The sequence below is a fragment of the Caretta caretta genome, chromosome 2, assembly GCF_965140235.1.
Source record: "Caretta caretta isolate rCarCar2 chromosome 2, rCarCar1.hap1, whole genome shotgun sequence".
Taxonomy (NCBI): Eukaryota; Metazoa; Chordata; order Testudines; family Cheloniidae; genus Caretta; species Caretta caretta.
Window position 1 is genome coordinate 4282508 of NC_134207.1, and position 18326 is coordinate 4300833.

The window sequence follows — 18326 nt, forward strand, 5'->3', positions numbered from 1 at the left end:
TAACTATCTTGAGTAGTTTTGTGTCATTGGCAAACTGTTTACCCCTTTTCCCAGATCATTCTGAATATTGACCAGTGCTGCTCCCAGTACAGATCCTTGGTGGACACCACTATTTACTTCACTCCATTCTGAAAACTTACCATTTATTCCTATTCTTTGTTTCCAATCTTTTAACCGGTTAGTGATTCATGAGAGGATTGTCTCTTTATGCTATGATTGCTTAGTTTGCTTAAGAGCCTTTGGTGAGGGACCTTCTCAAAGGCTTTGTGAAAGTCCAAGTACACTATATCCACTGGATCATCCTTGTCCACATATTTTTTTTGACCCCCTCAAAGAATTCTAGTAGATGGAGGCAGGATTTCCCTTTACAAAAGCTGTGTTTGTTTTCCCAACAAATCCTGTAGTGGGTTGGGCCACAGAGACCCCCTTGGGACTGCCACCTGACGTGCTGAGACTACCTCTGAGCCCGTTTTCCCTGGCAGCTTGGGACTTCAGTGCCTTGTCTTGGTGAGCCAGACATGCTAGCCTGCTACAAACACAGACCCAGGTCTGAACCACATCCCTCACAAGTTGCAAACTTAACAGAAAACAGCTTAAGAAGTGCTCCTGTCTTTAGCACCCAGTTCTCAATGGGATCCAAACCCCAAATAAATCCGTTTTACTCTGTATAAAGCTTGCCCTCTATAACACTGATAGCGAGAGATCCACAGCTGTTTGCTTCCCCCAGGAATTAATTACTTTGGGTCAATTAATAAGCAAAAAAGTGATTTTATTAAAAATAAAAAGTAGGATTTAAGTGGTTCCAAGTAATAACAGACAGAACAAAGTTAATTACCAAGCAAAATAAAACAAACCTGCAAGTCTAAGCCTAATACAGTAGGAAACTAAATGCAGGTAAATCTCACCCTCAGAGATGTTCCAATAAGCTTCTTTCACAGACTAGACTCCTTTCTAGTCTGGGTCCAGAAATCACTCACACCCCCGTAGTTACTGTCCTTTGTTCCAGTTTCTTTCAGGCATCTCTTTGGGGTGGAGAGGCTGTCTTTTTGAGCTAGCTGAAGACAAAATGGAGGGGTTTCCAGGGCCTTTTATATTCTTTCTCTTGTGGACAGAAACCTCTTTGTTCTCCTGTGCAACATCACAGCAACAAGATGGAGTCTGTAGCCACCTGGGCAAGTCACATGTCTATGAATGATTCAGCTTTTTGCAGGCCGACACCATTGTTTACATGTTAGTTTGAACATTCCCAGGAAAGCTCAGGTGTAGATTGGCATCTCCCAAAGTCCGTTGTCAGTTAAGTGTTTCTTGATTGGGCACTTACTGAGAATAGTCCTTTCTCAAGAAGCTGACCAAATGCTTCACGGAGGCTACTTAGAATCAAACAAATAAAATGCCAATATTCATAACTTCAAATACAAAAATGATACACACATACAGACAGCATAATCACAACCAGCAAACCACAACCTTTCCATAGACACCCCACTTGGCCTTCTCTGTACAAGACCTGGTGCAACCATAGAACCCTGGTTGCAACAATGATCTATACGGTCACAGTTTGTCAATAACGTCACATCCTGTTCATGTATGTGTCTGATAATTCTGTTCTTTACTATAGTTTCAACCAGTTTGCCTGGTACTGAAGTTAGGCTTACTGGCCTGCAACTGTCAGGATTACCTCTGGAGCCTTTTTTAAAAATCAGCATCACATTAGTTATCCTCCAGTCATCTGGTACAGAAGCAGATTTAGATGATAGGTTACGTACCACGGTTAATAGTTCTGAGGGAATTCAGATATGAAACTGCAGAACCCTTGGGTGAATCCCATCTGATCCAGCTGACCAATTACTGTTTTATTTATCAGTTTGTGCCAAAACTTCCTCTATTGACACCTGAATCTGGGAAAGTTTTCAGATTTATCATCTAAAAACAATGGCTCAGGTATGGGAATCTCCCTCACATCCTCTACAATGAAGATGATGCAGTAATTCATTTAGCTTCTCCACAATGGCCTTGTCTTCCTTCAGTGCTCCTTTAGCCCCTTGATTGTTGGGTGGCCCCACTGATTGTTTGGCAAGTTTCCTGCTTCTGAAAAAAATTGTTTGCTGTTAGTTTGAGACTTTTGCTAGTTCTATGTTCTAGTCCTACCTTCACCACTGACTTACTGAATGACCTCAGCCAAGTCATCTCAGCCATCTGTACCTCAGTTTCCTTATCTGTAATTTGAAGCTCTTTACTTCCTTAGCAGGGGTAATGTTTGTAAATTTTTTGAAGTGCACTAGAGAAGCTTTGCAAGATGCTAGAGATGCAAATATTAAGGTAGCCCACAGTTTGGGACTGTAGACATGTGGTGGTCTTCTGCCAGCTCTACCAGAAATTCTTTCAGTGGCAAATTAATTACATTCTAATTTTTGTGTTTAACATTTGCTTTAAAAGGCTTGTGATCAAAAGTATTCTTTCGTAGATAGCCTGTAAAATCTCTTCTCCTTTTTCCCAGTGTTGTCTCTGCCTTCCTGCTTTAGAGAGGCAGTGTGTCTGTCTTAGTCTTAGAACTGAGTGAACAGACTAGTTTTTCATCTTGGTTTCCCTTGTTGCAGAGTGCAAGCACGACCTCTTCTGCTGGGCCTGCTGGTGACCAAAATGAGCTCCTCACTAGAATAGCTAACCTGGAGGTGGAGAACCAAAATCTCCGCAGTGGTAAGTGAGAGATCTCCGGCAATAAAACACATTGGACTTGTGCCTGCTATTAGCGGCCTATCTTGCTGACTACTCAGTGTAATGTCATGAAGCCTTATGAATTGTGTGTATTTTGTTGGTGGTTTTGTTAACATTGGAGCAAGGATGTGTCTCGAGTTGGGATAGATGCAGTTTGCTTGGTAGCCTGCCTTGAGTGAAATCAGACTCATCCTGACCCAACCAAAGAATAATTGCTGCATCTTCTGCCATGTGTTGAACCACTAAGATGAGAGAGTTCTTTCTCCCTTTTCTAGTTGTTGTAGATCTTCAGCTGGCCATCTCCAAGCTGGAAACTCGCCTGAACACACTAGAAAAATCCTCCACCTCTCACCATCCCTCAGCAACGCCACCAACCCAGGTAATTGACTCCTCAAGGTGCCAGGTCAGTTTAGAATACTTCATGCCACCTACTGAGGAGAAAAGCGATCTCACTTCATTTGTAACTCACGAAAGCTTATGCTCAAATAAATTTGTTAGTCTCTAAGGTGCCACAAGTACTCCTTTTCTTTCTCCACAAGTGCTAGCCAAGGCCTCTTTAGCAGAGCCTTCTAGAGCTGCTCTTTCTTCCTCATATCAGCCCAAGTGCACAGATTCTCCTGCTTTAGGTCCAGTGAAGAGGATATGTGATGGGCCAGATCCTCAGCCGGGACAAATCTGCAGAGGTCCACCAAAATCTGTGATGCTAAGCCAGTAATTCACAGTTGTGTATAAATGGGAGCACACTAAGTAAACTAAGCTTCTTGGTACCTAATAAGTATATAGCAAGGAGACACCTATACAGATGGACAGACTTGGGGACCTATTGGTTTTCACATGCAGGAAAAAGTAATATCTCTGGGAGTTGAGTATCCTGTACCCATTGCATCTTGCCCCAGTTTGGAGGATGCATTGGAGACCTTCAATTGAACTAACTTTTGCCCCGTGCTTAGTAAATAATAAAACTATTTCCCCATGCTTATTTTTCCCCCCTACTGTTACTCACAGCTTCTTGTCAACTGTTGGAAATAAGCCATCCTGATTATCACTACAGAAGGTTTTTTTTGCTCCTGCTGATAATAGCTCACCTTAACTGATCACTCTCACTATAGTGGGTATGGCAACACCCATTTTTTCATGTTCTCTGTGTGTGTGTATCTATCTTCCTACTGTATTTTCCACTGCATGCATCCAGTGAAGTGGGTTTTAGCCCATGAAAGCTCATGCTCAAATACATTTGTTAGTCTCTAAGGTGCCACAAGTCCTCCTTGTTCTTTTTTGCCCCTGTGTATTCTATTCTATAAAGACTCTTATCAGTATCTAAGGGTATGTCTACACAGCCAAGAAAAACCCGTGGCTGGATTGTGCCAGATGACTCTGGTTTGTGGGGCTGTTGCACAGCAATGAAACAGCCCCACAAACCAGAGTCATCTGGCACAATCCAGCCACGGGTTTTTCTTGGCTGTGTAGACATACCCTTAGCCTGAGCCCTGTGAGCCCGAGTCGGCTGGCACAGACCAGCCAGGTGCTTTTCTTGGCTGTGTAGACATACCCTTAAAGCCCCTTCCAATAGGGCACTGAGGAGAGTGAGATTAACCTACGTAACGTGCTTCATTCTCTCTTCCTCCCTTGCCTACAGGAAGAATTGTTTGTTCGCTGGAGCGATTTGTTTTGGGGGTTATTTTTAAGTGTACATGTTGCTATGCTGCTTAGAGAAGGCAACATGCAGACGTGTGCCTGGCATTTAGGCTCTTTTAGATATGCTGGGCCCTGGGCTATTGAGTGCCTTGAAGAGAAGGACCAAGCTCCTGGCTGCATGACTTTGAGCTCTTGCCTTTGGATGGTGGCATAATCTTGTTTTGGCAAGTCAGGTCATAACTGCAACAGGGGGTGGAGTTTGCTGCCTTGTTTTACACTTGGATTTATTTTCTCCCTTTTTTTGCCCATTGCTTCCGTGAAGCATGTCACCCCAATGAAGAAGGTGGAATCACCTGCTGCTCCCCCAAAGAAAGTAGAACTCCCTTCTGCTCCACCTGCAAAGAAAGTAGAACCATCTGAGGCTGACGACGAAGATGAGGATGACGACATTGACTTATTTGGCAGTGGTGATGAAGAGGAAGACCAGGAGGCTGCCAAAGTTCGGGAAGAGCGACTACGCCAGTATGCGGAGAAGAAGTCTAAAAAGCCTGGCCTCATTGCCAAGTCTTCCATCCTTCTGGATGTCAAGCCTGTAAGCAATTTAAACTATTCCTTACCCAACTGTTGTTTTGGCTCTAAAGTGGGGTGCCTGTACTGAGATTATGGTTGTAAAATTGCAGGAGTGTGTGGGTTACATCTAATTGGCAGACTGCAGCTGCCCCATGTAGGTCTGGTCCACAAATTACAGAACCTATCAGCATGCAGTTGTTTGGATCGGCATTGAGCATTGCATGATGGGAGCAGTGAGCTGTTCTGCTCCATATTAAAGATGGCAGTTGCAGACGTTCTATGGGCTGCAGCTTGACCACCCCTGGTTTGGAAGACCTTTCTTCTCTTGGGGCTTGTTTACGCTGTCAGAGTGTGGGAAGCTGGGGTGTAAATCTGTAGCTCTCTAGCCTGCTGTGAGCTATCTAGGCAGGTGGGCCCTGCTACCACACACTAAAAGTTCCATAGTGCGCTTGCACATACTGCTGTTTCAGACTTAGTGTGGGGCAGGCTAGAGTATTTGTACGTTCACATCCGGGCTTGCCACGCACAACATCTCTGTGTGGACAAGCCCTTGAAAAAATATGTACCTTTTAGAGCATGAATATAGGGAATAAAAGCCTGAAATATGAGCACAGATTAATAATCAGTAAAGCGCAAACTCTCTCGAGCACAAGGAAACAAAAGCTTATAGGATAACCCAACACTTGGGGCTAACTAGATAAGTGCTAAGTAGTAGTTTTTACCAATTATCCAGGGCTTAGAGTTAGTTCCTGAAGCTGAAACCCTGAGATGGAAGAAGTGACATGTCATTCCAGGAACACTTCCCTCTAGATATGCAGAATCCAGACCATCTGCAGTAACTTAGTCTCAATTCATGTAGAGTCAAACTTGAGAGATGATTCCTCTGGGAAAGGCTTCTTTTGTCAAAGAAAGGACTCCTTAACAGAGACGGATGGCAAAACTGGACGAACAGAGCTGAATACTGGAGTATCACTGACTAGCATGCTACCTAGCAAATTGGCATGGTACAAGTAGAATTAATGATTTTGTCACTCTTGTTCTCTGCTAGTACGGAAGAGTTCTGTCTCGCATCTCCTCGCTGCTTTCCTGATCGCAGCCCTATATGATAGTGTGTTAAACCCCTTGTTGCTGACTTTTATGTCTGGAATTGGAATACGTACCACGTTGATCCAGTTCAGCTTGCATGGTTGAGGATTGCAGAGTCCACAGTCCTGATGGACAGTTCCACAGCCTAATATTAATGTAGGTAAACCTGCTGAGTTCCCTTTTTGTGCTTTGTTAGTGGGACGATGAAACTGACATGGCAAAGATGGAGGAGTGCGTCCGGTCCATTCAGATGGATGGCCTGGTGTGGGGAGCCTCCAAGTTGGTTCCAGTGGGCTATGGTATTAAGAAGCTCCAGATCCAGTGCGTAGTGGAGGATGACAAGGTTGGAACAGACATACTGGAGGAGGAGATCACCAAGTTTGAAGACTACGTAAGTCCTCCACTTGTGCCCTGCAGTACTTTCAAATATTTGGGCCCTTAAACCCACACCCCAGATTTTGATCTACTTCATGTGTTGGCAGCCTACTGTATATTCAGATTCTGCATCATCTAAACTTTCAAGGGTGGGAGAGGCCTTGACATGGAGTTTTTAGTCCCCATGTTTGTGAAGATAACCTTGAAAACATGAAGAGTATAAGGATGCTGTCCCAGAGCCTGCAGACAGCCTGAAGCCATAGCTTTGAGGTGTGACCCTCCCTTGCCCTTGTACTCGTTGGGGTGTCTAGCTCCTGGTGCTTAGTGTGTTGATGGTTCAGGGACAGCAATTCACCATTTTGTTGATTGTTTTAGCAGATGGGATGGGACATGAATGTGGGGTGGAGTGAAGTCTACGGCAGAGGTGGAATTGGAGCTGCTTGGGTGGGGAAGAGAGAAGACCTACAAGGATGGGGACAGGGAGAAACAAAGGGCAGAAATAGTGGCAATCCTGAAGGCTAGTTTTTTCCCACTGAGTGGTGCTGAAGGTGATAAGGCACATTAACAAATATTAACATAGTTAATTTACTACATAAAGGCCATCTCCTACCTTTTTGATCTGTGCAAACTACCCTTTCACATCTGTGGGAGGTTGCTGTGGATTCAGGGAAGTATGTAGTCCTAAAACACTATCCTAGCCCATGGACCATAATTAAAAATGGAACTTATCCCCTTTCTATAGGGTGAGTTTGAAACCAGTTTTAATTTGTAAGCTCTTTGGGGTGGGAACTTTTTCTTGCCATTCGTACAGTCCCTAGCACAATGGGGTTCTGATCCTGATTGCCATTAATATTTATATAAGCCCCCAATCTTAAAATATGACCACTCACAGGACTAATTTTTGACTGATAAAAAATGGTCTTTTAATAAAGGATTGTGCTTTATAAACTTGGGGCTGGTTAGGGCAAACTTCTTCTGTAAAGAGACCGCCCCAGAAAGTGTGCTTTCTGTGCGTCTTAAATCCCTGGAACGTGTTGTCTGATCTTTAACAGCATTTTTTGCCCTATTTCAGGTGCAGAGTGTCGACATAGCGGCTTTCAACAAGATCTAAGAGTGAACGTTTATCCTTTCTGGAACTGTAACTAATAAAAGGTCAAGATTTTGAGTGCAGATGGTGTGCGGTGTCTTTCCTTACAATGTGTGCCAGTTGCACAGGGGATCAGAAGGTGGTAGCCAACATCCCAGGAGTCTCTTGTGCATATTGCTTACAAAACTGCAAAATAGGGGAAAGCCAACTATCATCCCCAATGTCATTGACAGGCTGGTATCCCAAGGGGTCCTATAAAATAGCCCAGCGTGAACAGCCACAAATACATCATACATGGCTGTATTTCATGCTTCCACTTCACCCAAGCAGGGGTTAGGACTCCATTGTTTCCCTTACACTTAAACCCAGTGTACAAACATTAGGTTACTATGTAAGGCTTGTAATTTGTATCTTCCTGAAGAATCTAGATTTATAACTGTTAAATATTGTGCTGAGCCTTGGCCATGAAACAGTGAAGGGTTTTTAGGGTTTCATTTATTTAGAGCTGCTAAAAACAGCTCTAAGTTCAGAAATGTTGCTGGCTTGTTAAGTAACTTTAAAAAGTGGCTGCCTTTATTCACATTAGCTGCTTTAATCATGTTTTGTTTTAATCATGTTTTTTTTAAATCAAATCATCTTTAACATGAAACTGTCTTTTGAATGTCCCTGCCACCTGCAGGGGTCAGGAAGGCACACCTCCCCTTATCTCCTTCCTCTGAAGCATCAGGGATGGCCACAGCTGGAGATGGGACATTGGGCAGGGAAGGCCAGGGCTCTGAAGTGGCCCTGAGCACTCTCTTGCCTGGGTGCATGGCTGACTGGTTCTTGCTCAGGGTCTAACTGATCGCCGCATATGGGGTTGGGAAAGAATTACCCCTGGTCGGATTGGCAGCAACTTAGGGGTTTTTCACCTTCTTCTGCAGCATGTGGGTGTGGGTCACTTGCCAGGATTATCTGTGTATATCTCATTTAATCATTGCCCTGCCATTGCAAGGACCTTGGGCACTGGTGTACCTCGGTTCCTCTTATTCTTTGCCTGTGGCACATAAGTCTAGTCTCCTGTGGGCTTTGGTCTACTTTCGGTTGTTGTGGTTAGTGTGTAGGTGCTGAGTGGTGTTGGTGGCCTGTGAGGTACCAGAGATCTGACTAGATGACCTAGACCAATGATCCTTTCTGGCCTTACACTCCGAGTACGACTCTAATTGGGCTGTGTGTGATGTGAGGAGCAGACTCGGGTATCTGGCGGCTGACTGTCTTAGTGTCTGCATGGAAACTTTTTAAAGACACCTTAATAGAGGCTCAACTTAAATGTGAAGCCCAAATTAAAGAACATAATAAGAGAACCAAAAAAGTGGCAACAAAGTAAAAGAAACAGTGAGAGGCAAAAAGGCATTCTTTAAAAAGTGGAAGTTAAATCCTAGTGAGGAAAATAGAAAGGAGCATAAACTAGCAAATCAAGTGTAAAAATATAATGAGGAAGGCCAAAAAAGAATTTGAAGAACAGTTAGCCTCAAAAAGTAATAGCAAAAAAAGTAATAGCAAAAAAAAATTGAAGTACATCAGAAGCAGGAAGCCTGCTAAACAACCAGTGGGGCCACTGGACAATCGAGATGCTAAAGGAGCACTCAAGGACAATAAAGCCATTGCAGAGAAACTAAATGAATTCTTTGCATCTCTGCTTTCTGTACATCTTAATTCTCTTCACGGCTGAGGATGTGAGGGAGATTCCCAAACCCGAGACATTCTTTTTAGGTGACAAATCTGAGGAACTGTCCCAGATTGAGGTGTCATTAGAGGTGGATTTGGAACAAATTGATAAACTAAACAGTAATATGTCACCAGGATCAGATGGTATTCACCCAAGAGTTCTAAAGGAACTCAAATGTGAATTTGCAGAACTACTAACTGTAGTCTGTAACCTATCATTTAAATCAGCTTCTGTATCAAATGACTGGAGGAGAGCTAATGTGATGACAATTTTATAAAAAGGGCTCCAGAGGTGATCCCGGCAATTACAGGCTGGTAAGTCTGACTTCAGTACCGGGCAAACAGGTTGAAACTATAGTAAAGAACAAAATTGTCAGTCACAGATTAACATAATTTGTTGGGGAAGAGTCAACATGGTTTTTGTAAAGGGAAATCATGCCTCACCAATTTACTAGAATTCTTTGCAAGGGTCAACAAGCATATGGACAAGGAGGATCCAGTGGATATAGTGTACTTAGATTTTCAGAAAGCCTTTGACAAGGTCCCTCACCAAAAGCTCTTAAGCAAAGTAAGCTGTCATGGATTGGCAACTGGTTAAAAGATAGGAAACAAAGGGTAGGAATAAATGGTCAATTTTCAGAATGGAGAGAGGTAAATAGTGGTGTCTTCCAGGGGTCTGTACTGGGACCAGTCCTATTCAACACATTCATAAATGATCTGGAAAAAGGGATAAACAGTGAGGTGGCAAAATTTGCAGATGATACTAAACAACTCAAGATAGTTAAATCCCAAGCTGACTGCGAAGGACTACAGAAGGATCTCTCAAAACTGGGTGACCAGGCAACAAAATGGCAGAAAAAATTCAATGCTGATAAATGCAAAGTAATGCATGTTGGAAAACACAATCCCAACTATACATATAAAATGATAGGGTCTAAATTAGCTGTTACCACTCAAGAAAGAGATCTTGGAGTCACTGTGGATAGTTCTCTGAAAACATCCAATCAATGTGCAGCAGCAGTCAAAAAAGCAAACAATGTTGGGCATCATTAAGAAAGGGATAGATAAGACAGAAAATTATCATATTGCCTCTATATAAATTCATGGTGTGCTCAAATCTTGAATACTGCTTGCAGATGTGGTCACCCCATATCACAAAAGATATATTGGACTTGGAAAAGGTTCAGAAAAGGGCAAAAAAAAAATATCAGGGGTATGGAACAGCTTCTGTATGACTAAGGATATCACTGAGGTCTATAAAATCATGAGTGGTGCGGAGAAAGTAAAAGAGGAAGTGTTATTTACTCATAACACAAGAACTAGGGGCCACCAAATGAAAGTATTTCTTTGTACAATGCACAATCAACCTGTGGAATGCTTTGCCAGAGGATGTTGTCAAGGCCAAGACTATAACAGGTTTCAAAAAAGAACTAGATAAAATTCATGGAGGATAGGTCCATCAATGGCTATTAGCCAGGATGGGCAGGGATGGTGTCCCTAGCCTGTTTTCCAAAAGCTGGGAATGGGTGACACGGAATGGATCACTTGACAGTACTGGAGTACTGTCATGGATGGTTATAAACTGTTCAGGAAGGACAGGCAGGGCAGAAAAGGTGGGGGAGTAGCACTGTATGTAAGGGAGCAGTATGACTGCTCAGAGCTCTGGTACGAAACTGCAGAAAAACCTGAGAGTCTCTGGATTAAGTTTAGAAGTGTGTGCAACAAGAGTGATGTCGTGGTGGGAGTCTGCTATAGACCACCGGACCAGGGGGATGAGGTGGATGAGGCTTTCTTCCGGCAGCTCGCGGAAGCTACTAGATCGCATGCCCTGGTTCTCATGGGTGACTTTAATTTTCCTGATATCTGCTGGGAAAGCAATACAGCGGTGCATAGACAATCCAGGAAGTTTTTGGAAAGCGTAGGGGACAATTTCCTGGTGCAAGTGCTAGAGGAGCCAACTAGGGGGGAGCTTTTCTTGACCTGCTGCTCACAAACCGGGAAGAATTAGTAGGGGAAGCAAAAGTGGATGGGAATCTGGGAGGCAGTGACCATGAGTTGGTTGAGTTCAGGATCCTGACACAGGGAAGAAAGGTAATCAGCAGGATACGGACCCTGGACTTCAGGAAAGCAGACTTCGACTCCCTCAGGGAACGGATGGGTAGGATCCCCTGGGGGACTAACATGAAGGGGAAAGGAGTCCAGGAGAGCTGGCTGTATTTCAAGGAATCCCTGTTGAGGTTACAGGGACAAACCATCCCGATGTGTTGAAAGAATAGTAAATATGGCAGGCGACCAGCTTGGCTTAACGGTGAAATCCTAGCGGATCTTAAGCATAAAAAAGAAGCTTACAAGAAGTGGAAGGTTGGACATATGACCAGGGAAGAGTATAAAAATATTGCTCGGGCATGTAGGAATGAAATTAGGAGGGCCAAATCACACCTGGAGCTGCAGCTAGCGAGAGATGTTAAGAGTAACAAGAAGGGTTTCTTCAGGTATGTTGGCAACAAGAAGAAAGCCAAGGAAAGTGTGGGCCCCTTAATGAATGAGGGAGGCAACCTAGTGACAGAGGATGTGGAAAAAGCAAATGTACTCAATGCTTTTTCTGCCTCTGTCTTCACGAACAAGGTCAGCTCCCAGACTGCTGCGCTGGGCATCACAACATGGGGAATAGATGGCCAGCCCTCTGTGCAGAAAGAGGTGTTTAGGGACTATTTAGAAAAGCTGGACGTGCACAAGTCCATGGGGCCGGACGAGTTGCATTCGAGAGTGCTGAAGGAACTGGCGGCTGTGATTGCAGAGCCATTGGCCATTATCTTTGAAAACTCGTGGTGAACGGGGGAAGTCCCGGATGACTGGAAAAAGGCTAATGTAGTGCCAATCTTTAAAAGAGGGAAGAAGGAGGATCCTGGGAACTACAGGCCAGTGAGCCTCACTTCAGTCCCCGGAAAAATCATGGAGCAGGTCCTCAAAGAATCAATCCTGAAGCACTTACATGAGAGGAAAGTGATCAGGAACAGTCAGCATGGATTCACCAAGGGAAGGTCATGCCTGACTAATCTAATCGCCTTCTACGATGAGATTACTGGTTCTGTGGATGAAGGGAAAGCAGTGGATGTATTGTATCTTGACTTTAGCAAAGCTTTTGACACGGTCTCCCACAGTATTCTTGTCAGCAAGTTAAAGAAGTATGGGCTGGATGATTGCACTATAAGGTGGGTAGAAAGTTGGCTAGATTGTCGGGCTCAATGGGTAGTGATCAATGGCTCCATGTCTAGTTGGCAGCCAGTGTCAAGTGGAGTGCCCCAAGGGTCGGTCCTGGGGCCGGTTTTGTTCAATATCTTCATAAATGATCTGGAGGATGGTGTGGATTGCACTCTCAGCAAATTTGCGGATGATACTAAACTGGGAGGAGTGGTAGATATGCTGGAGGGCAGGGATAGGATACAGAGGGACCTAGACAAATTGGAGGATTGGGCCAAAAGAAATCTGATGAGGTTCAATAAGGATAAGTGCAGGGTCCTGCACTTAGGACGGAAGAATCCAATGCACCCCTACAGACTAGGGACCGAATGGCTAGGCAGCAGTTCTGCGGAAAAGGACCTAGGGGTGACAGTGGACGAGAAGCTGGATATGAGTCAGCAGTGTGCCCTTGTTGCCAAGAAGGCCAATGGCATTTTGGGATGTATAAGTAGGGGCATAGCGAGCAGATCGAGGGACGTGATCGTTCCCCTCTATTCGACATTGGTGAGGCCTCATCTGGAGTACTGTGTCCAGTTTTGGGCCCCACACTTCAAGAAGGATGTGGATAAATTGGAGAGAGTCCAGCGAAGGGCAACAAAAATGATTAGGGGTCTGGAACACATGAGTTATGAGGAGAGGCTGAGGGAACTGGGATTGTTTAGTCTGAGGAAGATAAGAATGAGGGGGTATTTGATAGCTGCTTTCAACTACCTGAGAGGTAGTTCCAGAGAGGATGGTTCTAGACTATTCTCAGTGGTGGAAGAGGACAGGACAAGGAGTAATGGTCTCAAGTTGCAGTGGGGGAGGTTTAGGTTGGATATTAGGAAAAACTTTTTCACTAGGAGGGTGGTGAAACACTGGAATGCGTTGCCTAGGGAGGTGGTGGAATCTCCTTCCTTAGAAGTTTTTAAGGTCAGGCTTGACAAAGCCCTGGCTGGGATGATTTAATTGGGGATGGGTCCTGCTTTTGAGCAGGGGGTTGGACTAGATGACCTCCTGAGGTCCCTTCCAACCCTGATATTCTATGATTCTATGACCTGTTCTGTTCATTCTCTCTGGGACACCTGGCATTGGCCGCTGTCGGAAGACAGGATATGAGGCTAGATGGACCTTTGATCTAACCTAGAATGGCCATTCTTATTGAGAAGTAATTTTATCAGTTGAAATAGTTAGCCTAACCTATAAGCAGTGCTGGTATATTAAAAAAAAAAACTTCTTAAAGCCTTCTCTTGGGACATCCTCATAATTCCTATGCAGTTAATTTACCCCTGTACCGACACAGCAGAACCAAAAGGATTTTGTAGAAATGTAGGTCTGGAAGGGACCTCGATAGATCATCTCGTCCAGTCCCCTGCACTGAGGCAGGACTAAGTATTATCTAGACCATCCCTGACAGATGTTTAACTGATTCTTTAAAAACTTCCACTGATGGAGATTCCACAACCTCCCTAGGTAACTTGTTCCAGTGCTTAACTTCCCTTACAGTGAGGAAGGTCTAATCTAAGTCTCCCTTGCAGCAGATTAAGCCCATTACTTCTTGTCCTGTCCTCCATAATTAAGGAGAACAATTTGTCACCGCTCTCTTTATAACAGCCGTTTATATAAAGACTTATCACGTCCCCTCTCCGTTTTCTCTCTTCCAGACTAGACAAACCAATATTTTCAGTCTCTCCTCATAGAGTTTTCTAGACCTTTAATCATTTTTGTTGCTCGTCTCTGGACTTTTTCCATTTGTTCACATCTTTCCCAAAGTGTGGTGCCCAGAACTAGATGCAATACTCAAGCTGAGGCCTTACCAGGGCTGAGTAGAGCGGAAGAATTACTTCTCATGTCTTGCTTATAACACTCCTGCTAATACATCCCAGAATGATGTTTGCTTTTTTTTGCAACAGTGTTACATGGATTCATATATAGTTGATGATCCACGGTAACCCTCCGATCTTTTTCTGCCGTACTCCTTCTTAGGCAGTCATTTCCCATTTTATATCTGTGCAACTGATTGTTCCTTCCTAAGCATAGTACTTTGCATTTCTCCATACTGAATTTCATCCTATTTACTTCAGACCATTTCTCCAGTTTGTTGAGACCATTTTGAATTCTAATCCTGTTCTCCAACACGCTTGCAACCCCTCCCAGCTTGGTATCGTCCGCAAACTTCATAAATGTAGTTTCTCTGTTACCTAAATGAGCACGTCCTGTTGAGCTTGCCATGGAGGTGTGTCAGGCTCTTGGGAAATTTTATAGCTGCTGTATTTAATGAAGGTCCCCATCCTGACAGGTGCCAAACACCTGCATCTATTGATTTCAGTGTGGGTGGGAATGGGGGTGTTCAACACCTCTTGGCTTCATGTTTGTTTTTGCTGGAGAGCTTGTGTATTTGAAAGCAAAGTTCGCTGCGGAGGGCAGCTTTGGGAAGGGTGTGTGGATGCTCGTCTCTTTTACTTCGGGATGCAATTCTGCACTGAATTCCAGTTGTGGAAACCGATCTGACCAATGATGGATACATTTGTGTTACTCAGCAGGTATCATCATGATCCACTGAATGAATGACAGTCTTACTCAATGCTCCTATCGAGCTCTGGCAAGGGAGTTGCAGGGAAGGCTCAGAAAAGAGACATAGGTGCAGGGAGAGCTCTGGGAAGCAGCAGAGGTGGGGGCTAATATATAGGATGGGGTCAGAATGCAGTGAAGATAAGAGGCAGGTATACTTCAGTTGATGGGTCTCAGTTCCTGCAGGGCCTCGTGGTGACTGTAAACTCTCCCTTGCAGAGACTCCTCTGGTTCTTTTATATCCAAGTGATACTTCTCAAACGTAAAGGCAGATACACTCCATCTTCTGAAACAAAGCTCTGTGCGCTTGTAACATTTGCGGATGACGCCAAGCTGAGAAGCGCTGCAAGCACTTTGGAGGGTAAGATGAGAATTCAAAATTAGCTTGACAAATTGGAGAATTGATCTGAAATCAACCAGATGAAATTCACTGAAGACAAGTGCAAAGTACTTCACTTCGGAAGGAAAATCAAATGTGCAACTACACAATGGGGAATAACTGGCTAGGCGCTGGCACTGCTGAAAAGGAGCTGGGGGTTGTAATGGATCACAACCTGACTGTTGTGATCCAGTGGCGGAAAAGGCTAATATGCTGGGGCATAGTAAGAGGAGGGTTGTATGTAAGACAGGGGCAGTAATTGTCCCGCTCTGCTCAGTACCGATGAGGCCTCAGCTGGAGAAGTGTCTAATTGGAGGTGGACAAATTGGAGAGTCCGGAGGAGAGCGACAAAAATGATCAAAGGTTTAGAAAACCTGAACGGTGAAGAAAGGGTAAAAAACTGGGCATGTTTAGTCTGGAGAAAAAATGACTGGGGTGGGGGCCTGATAATAGTCTTCAAATGCGTTCAGGGCTGTTCTACAGAGGGTGGGGATCAATTGCTCTCCATGGCCACTGAAGGTCGGACCACAAGTAATGAGCTTAATCTGCAGCAAGGAAGATTTAGGTTAGATATTAGGGAAAAAATTCTAACAATGAGGGTAATTAATCTCCCATGACTTCCAGTGAAGGATGTGGGGGATCCCTGTTGGATGTTTTGAGAACCAGTTGGACAAACACCCGTCAGGATTAATCTAGGTGTATTTGGTACTGCCTCAGCACTGTGGGGCGGGACTTGGCTTCTCAACATCCCTCCCAGCTCTGCATTTCTAAGTTTCTATGAAGTTGAAACTAGACAAACTCGGACTGGAAATAAGATGTAAATGTTTAACAGGTCAGCTGAGGAAAAACCTTACCCCGGGTCAGGGTGGACTCTCCACTGAAAATTTTTAAATCACAATTGCATGTTTTTGTAAAAGATACTTCTGTTCAAACAGGGGTTAGTTCAGGGAAGTCTTAATGGCCTGGTATGCAGGAGGCTGGGCTACTAGATGATCTCAGGTTTCAGAGTAGCAGCCATGTTAGTCTGTATTCGCAAAAAGAAAAGGAGGACTTGTGGCATCTTAGAGACTAACCAATTTATTTGAGCATAAGCTTTCGTGAGCTACAGCCCACTTCATCCATCAATTAATGGACCTATCCTCTGTAAACTCATCTAATTCCTTTCTTGAAGTATAAACGGGTTCAGAATAGAACTGGGTAAGTTCAGGGAAGATAGGTCCATCAAAACCTATTAGCCAAGATGGTCAGGGATGCAACCTCATGCACTGGGTGTCAATACACCAACTGGCAGAAGCTGGGACTGGATGACAGAATGGATAACTAGAAATTACCCTGTTCTGTTCATTCCCTCTGAAGTATCTGGCACCAGCTGCAGTCAGAAGACCGGATACTGGGCTAACTGGACCATGGGTCTAACCCATTATGGCCATTCTTATGTTCAATGGTCTCTTCTAGCCCTATGTGTGAAGATCTGTTGAACAGTAAGGCATGTATGCCTAACAGAGGATTGCTTTTTGAATGGTATCATCCTGTAAAGCTTGTTTTTTACCCTGGTTGGGAATTTACAAAGGAAAACATTTGTCTGAAAAGACTGAAACATCAGAAGTAGCAGTTTTAAGAATCCGCAGATACTAGCTAAATAAAATTAATAAACTTGATCCATTCTGATTAAAGAAGAAAATCTAGTATGTATGACTAGGAAACAAAGAAGGTATAGATTTCTTGTGCTGTATTTAGTAGAACTTTCACTAGTTTTGCCCTTTGTTCTTGCTAGGATCTCAGAAGAATTATATACCTGTACAGAGGTGAGCAGTAAGTTCACAGCTGATATAAGCAGGAGCCACTCTACTAACTTCAGTACTTATATATAGCAGTGAATTCAGTCTCTCATATCTCCTGTACTCCCTATATTGCATAAGGCAGTTCACTTGTTTCCTCACCTGTACAATGCAGATAATAATATTTACCAGGCCCTGGGGAACAGAGAACTTGAATTTCAAAGCTCAGGAACAAACTACTCAGGAACAAACAGGTGGCAGCTGTTAGTCAGGTTGCTTAATGCATGCCTGGAAGGCACCCTGATCCTACAGTGAAAAATGTGGTGTAAGAACTTCTCAGTTATAACAGGAGCATAAGTCCCGTGCGCTGTGCCTGGAAAGATGCGGTTTGAGCCTAATGTGAGGGAAGCACCTGGGCCCAGATTCCTAAAAGTATTTAGGCTTAGGGTTGCCAACTTTGTAATATTTAAAAAACAGACCTTCCAGCAAGAGTGCTGGAACCTCCCCTTCCCCCCAGGCCTCACCCCTCCCCTGCCTCTTCCCCAGAGGCCCTGCTCCTGCCCCTTCTCCCTGAGGCCCCGCCTTCACTCCTCTTTCTCCCCCTCCCCATCCCCCGCCTCACTCTGCACAGATCGGGAGGGACTTGCCTGCGGAGCTGGGAGCTGCAGCCACCTGATGCAGGCAGGAAGCAGCCCTGGCTGAGTAGGGGCTGGTGCGGGTGATGGCCCAGTGCCTCCCCGCCTCTCCCACCCACAGTAACCGGACTCCCGGCGTCCGGTCGGTAGATGTGACCGGACACGGTCGGACTTTCCAGTAGAAGACCGGGCACCTGGTCACCCTATTTAGGCTCCACCGATTTCCATGGAAGTCCGGAGCCCAAATACCTTTAGGGCCCTGATCCCCGAGCCAAGCCATAGCAGGGTGGGCACCGAATCCCTGCGTAGTCCTGCCGCCGGCCTGAGGGAGGAGGTCGCTGCGGCCAAGCCCAGCTGGGAAGGGTGACACGGCACCGTGGCCCAGGCCCCTGGGAGGGGCCACCCCGCGGCGGGCAAAGGGCGAGCTGCCCCGGTGGCCCGCAAGCGCCCCACGGGCCCCGCCCGCTCGCGGGGCCCCGCTCGGACTACAACTCCCAGGCGCCCGTGCGGGCGGCGGCGGCTCCCATTGGCTGCAGGCGCCCCTCTGCCCCCACGTGACGCTCCAGCCG

At 45.0% G+C, this 18326-nt stretch overlaps 1 protein-coding gene and 1 long non-coding RNA gene across 9 annotated transcripts in view; one reads left to right on the top strand and one right to left on the bottom strand.

Annotated features, from left to right (window-relative positions):
- EEF1D (eukaryotic translation elongation factor 1 delta) overlaps positions 1–7551 on the top strand; it is a 45220-nt gene extending 37669 nt beyond the window's left edge. For all 6 annotated transcript variants that reach the window (XM_048841838.2, XM_048841837.2, XM_075124891.1 and 3 more), the window contains 5 exons: positions 2598–2697; positions 2991–3094; positions 4673–4942; positions 6203–6397; positions 7454–7551. In XM_048841838.2, coding sequence (XP_048697795.1) covers positions 2598–2697; positions 2991–3094; positions 4673–4942; positions 6203–6397; positions 7454–7492 — 708 coding nt within the window. In that variant the 3' untranslated portion in view covers positions 7493–7551. The remainder of the gene's footprint in view (positions 1–2597; positions 2698–2990; positions 3095–4672; positions 4943–6202; positions 6398–7453) is intronic.
- LOC125632919 (uncharacterized) lies at positions 753–18229 on the bottom strand. 3 transcript variants are annotated; one of them, XR_007355445.2, is made up of 2 exons: positions 18007–18229; positions 753–2088 (listed from the first exon to the last, which is right to left on the bottom strand). It is a non-coding gene; the product is annotated as an uncharacterized LOC125632919 (long non-coding RNA). The 3 variants fall into 3 exon arrangements; XR_012666847.1 differs by having other exon boundaries at positions 753–3146; XR_012666848.1 differs by lacking the exon at positions 18007–18229 and adding an exon at positions 17770–17999.
- Positions 18230–18326: the final 97 nt, after the last annotated feature.